Source organism: Pseudorca crassidens, chromosome 17 (assembly GCF_039906515.1).
Source record: "Pseudorca crassidens isolate mPseCra1 chromosome 17, mPseCra1.hap1, whole genome shotgun sequence".
Classification (NCBI taxonomy): Eukaryota; Metazoa; Chordata; class Mammalia; order Artiodactyla; family Delphinidae; genus Pseudorca; species Pseudorca crassidens.
The window spans coordinates 61,125,728-61,129,823 of NC_090312.1; the positions used below are offsets into that span (position 1 = coordinate 61,125,728).

At 36.2% G+C, this 4,096-nt stretch overlaps 1 protein-coding gene across 1 annotated transcript; it reads left to right on the forward strand.

Annotated features, from left to right (window-relative positions):
• The first annotated feature begins 522 nt into the window (after nucleotides 1-522).
• LOC137210093 (fatty acid-binding protein 9-like) lies at nucleotides 523-3,560 on the forward strand. The gene is made up of 4 exons (XM_067711704.1): nucleotides 523-719; nucleotides 2,802-3,018; nucleotides 3,198-3,299; nucleotides 3,463-3,560. The coding sequence occupies exons 1-4, from the start codon at nucleotides 649-651 to the stop codon at nucleotides 3,511-3,513; spliced, it is 441 nt and encodes a 146-aa protein (XP_067567805.1). The 5' UTR covers nucleotides 523-648; the 3' UTR covers nucleotides 3,514-3,560.
• The last annotated feature ends 536 nt before the right edge of the window (nucleotides 3,561-4,096 follow it).

The window sequence follows — 4,096 nt, forward strand, 5'->3', positions numbered from 1 at the left end:
CCACCTTTTTAGGATTTAAATTACAAAACATCATCAATGATAATTGTTACTTTTCTTCCCAGTCCGCAATTACTCTTAATTAACAACAATGATAATATTAAAAATACCCTGCAACTCATTCCAGCCAACTGTAGACATTTCAGTTACACTAAGTAATATCAATTCATCAACCCTGCAAGGAAGGGAGGGGCAGATATTATTTTAATGAAGAGGGTACTCTGGCACTGTGACTTGTCCAAATAAAAAACAGCTGGGGTAGATCAGTCAAGGATGTCCTTGTATCAGGTGGGAAAATACCTCAGTCAGTTGTTCATTAGACATTTGTGGGGCTATTCCTTCAGAGTTGACTCAGCATTCATAGTTCAAAATGCTGATCTCTATTGAAAATTGTCTTCATTCCACAAGTAATATTTATCAGGTGACTCAGTTTACAAATCTGTTTGCTAGAAGCTATAATCATTGACTTAAATTCAACTTAACCTGTTAATTTTCTGTTTCTTTATTTGGAGGTAAATAAAATGAGTCAATGCTGGTGCCTAGAATCTTTTGTCTTGCTGCTGCCCATTGGCCATTTCAGAAGAGTCACACGATTGCCTAAGTTTCTTTGGCTTTTGATTGTGAGCGCCTCTTCTCAGCAAGCTTTCCATCATGACTGAGCCCTTCTTGGGAACCTGGAAACTGGTCTCCAGTGAAAACTTTGATGAATACATGAAACAACTGGGAAATACCATCACAAGATTTGGAAACTGGCAATGCATTTTGTGATATGGTTAGGTTTGCACTTTACAATGAATTTTCCAACAATTCTCTCATTCATTTGTGATCCTAGGGTATATTCAAATGAGGTTAACAAAGTTTGTGTATCTACTTTTACTTTATTACCAGTAATAATTGTCTCTTTTTGGAATACTAGGCTCACAGATGCTTCCTTCTAGTTATTATCCATATATTTAAACAATTTATCCTTTTAGAAAATACTTCATCTTACCCTCATGATAGAGTTTATTTTTAGCTTGGTCATTTCATTAAATAACTTTTCTCTGCTCCCCATTACAGACAGTACTACCTATCTATAATTAAATTTATCAAGTAAATTTGTTTCAAGGTTTGCTTTAAGTTATAACTTCAAAAGAGCAATAGCAACAAAAAAAATTTCTAGTTGGTTAGTTTTAAGAGTTCTGATGCATGTGGGAGGTTTTTAATAACATTATTTTGAAGAGTTCCAAATGTTTTATTGGGGAAATAGAACATTTTTACTCATGGCATTTCCTACCATTGGGTATTTCCTCAGAAGTGTAAACTCTATGCATACTTTAGTTCTTACTCAAGTTGAATAAACATCATTTACAATGGCTCAGATCTATAATAACTAAACTATTATTTACTAATGCTAGAAGAATAGTAATTATTTAATATTTAATTAATTTTAAACATTTAATTAAGAGAAACCTCTCTTATAATAATAAACTGCATATAAAATCAAAAAATTTTTTAATCTTACTTTTTTTTAAAACCTGGTTGAAATGATCAATACACAATAAGTCAATGTGCTCATTGTTCCTTTTTCGTTAGTATAAACTCTCTCAGAAAGTAATAAAAACATGTTTCTCTCTCTCTTCATGGATTCATGGACTCACCTGTTTTGAGTTAAAAAATTTTGTTTTAATAATAAATAATTAAATAAATTTTGGGGCATCTAAGAAACTTGGGGCTGATGGCAAAAATTGCCATGTTTTGACTGGGAGCTGGTCTCAAGCAGAGTGCAAGAGAGAATAACCAACTGAGTACATACTATGTGCCAATACCATGTTAAGTCCTATCATTTAATCTCCAACACACCTATGAGGTGAGTGCTATACTTACATTTTACTACTGAGAAAGCTGAAGTTTAGGGAAAAGGGAAATAATGTGGCCAAGCTAACAAGTGGCAAAGTTGGAACTCGGGTTTTAACCTCCTCACTCCTCACTCTTTTGTGATCCATGTCTGACACTGCTTTTCTGTGGTCAGAGGCATCCTGTCCACCCGCAATATGAATGTGAAATCGAGTTCTATATTGATACTAAGAGTCGGGAGTCAGCCCTTCTGCCCACTTATTGCAGGAGTCAAGTTAAACAGTGGACAGTCCCCAACCTGAACAACAGGGCCAGGCTCTCAGCCAAATTGTCCAATTTGCCTACCTCCTCTTTACTCAGCCAGATCTGAAATTTATATGCAAATAAGAGAGAAGTTTGGACTTTATAAGTCATATTCTTTTAGAGTAGATTAGATACTTTGAAAATTGCATTTCTTTTTTTTTTTTTAAGAAGAAAAGTAAGCAAAAATTCTTGGACGATTAGAAAACCTGTGCTTAAATTTCAGCTCTGCTAATTACCAGACACATCACCTAGAACATGCCTCTCTACCTCTCTGGGACTCAGTGTAGTCATCTCTAAAATGAGGATAATAGCATCCGCTGTGCTGTTGTTGCAATATTTCATGAGGTAAAGCCCAAGCATATGACCGAAAGGCATCATAAAAATATATATTTTAGATGAAGTGCAAGAGTCTCAGAAAGTGAATTTAGCTTTCAAAATGTCAAGTATAATTACTAGACATATCTTCTGATTGGGAGGTTTGGCTCAATCCAGCTGTCACAGAGAGCATTGAAGAAAATATGGCGTATTATCCAAAACTTCAATGGGGGAAGGATGCATTCTTTTTAAATTGCTTTCCAAAATGATTGTTAGCACTTCTTCCTAAACTTCTTAAGAAGGTGTTTTGTTTTCTCTACTCATTGAATTCTCTTCTCACTCATTCCTACAGGAGTGAGTGCTGCAGTCCAGAATCTTGCTGGGTTGACAAAGCCAAGAATCACTATTAGCGCCGACAGGAATAAGGTTAACATCAAAACAGAAAGTTCTTTCAGAAATACTGAGATCGGGCTTCCCTGGTGGTGCAGTGGTTGGGAGTCCGCCTGCCGATGCAGGGGACACGGGTTCGTGCCCTGGTCCGGGAAGATCCCACATGCCGCGGAGCGGCTGGGCCCGTGAGCCATGGCCACTGAGCCTGCATGTTCAGAGCCTGTGCTCTGCAACGGGAGAGGCTACAACAGTGAGAGGCCCGCGTACAGCAAAAAAAAAAAAGTAGATGTCTAGTCTTGTGTAGATTAGAATGTAGTGAATTGCTATTTCTGACTGATTCCTTTCTGCATTTATAGAGAATCATAACATTAGATGGTGGCTCAATGATTCATTTCCAAAAATGGCTTGGCAAAGAGATAACAATCAAAAGACAAATTGTAGATGGAAAAATGCTAGTGGTGAGTTTTCTCTAAATTTAATATTTTTAGATGCTCCTATTTGAGGCATGCCTTTCAAATTACTCAATTGTCTTGTATCTCAAATAGAGGGTCTGGGAAAAGAGGGAGAGATCAAACTTAACATGTCATGTACCAACTCTAATAGAGCCCTCTTTGTTTTTAGGAATATATCATGAATAATATTGTCAGCATTGGAATCTACAAAAAGGTATGAAGAAATTGTATGCGTCTGTGAAAACTTGTTCACTAACAGGAAACTGGGACTTGAAGAAGATGTGCCTCAGGGCCAGTGATTTTTTAAAAAATTGCTCAACATAAATTTGCCCAATAAAACCAAATTAAGTGCAGTTTTGGAGCTGTGTAATCTTGAGGGTTAGGGGCAATCTGATAAATTGGTGAGTTAAGAAACTTCTTGTCTCTCATGTAATTGTAAGATCACCAAAGTGCCCTTTATTCTTTGTACACCTGAATTCTGCAGTCACTGATTTTCCTCTAGTGAACCCATTCCATTTAGGTTAATGCTTTCTGTCAAAGGGTGCTCTGTTGAAATTCATGTGACCTCAAAGGGGGATACATTATAATCATTGGAACCCACTTTGGACATCACAGATTTTGAAAATCAATGTTGCTTTTTATTTTTTATTTTTGCAGAAGGCTGACCATGCATAAAGTAGATAGGATAGATAGATAGATGGATAGATAGATAGATGATAGATAGATAGATAGATAGATAGATAGATAGATAGATAGATAGAGAGATAGAGAGATAGATATAGATATGTAGATAGATAGATAGA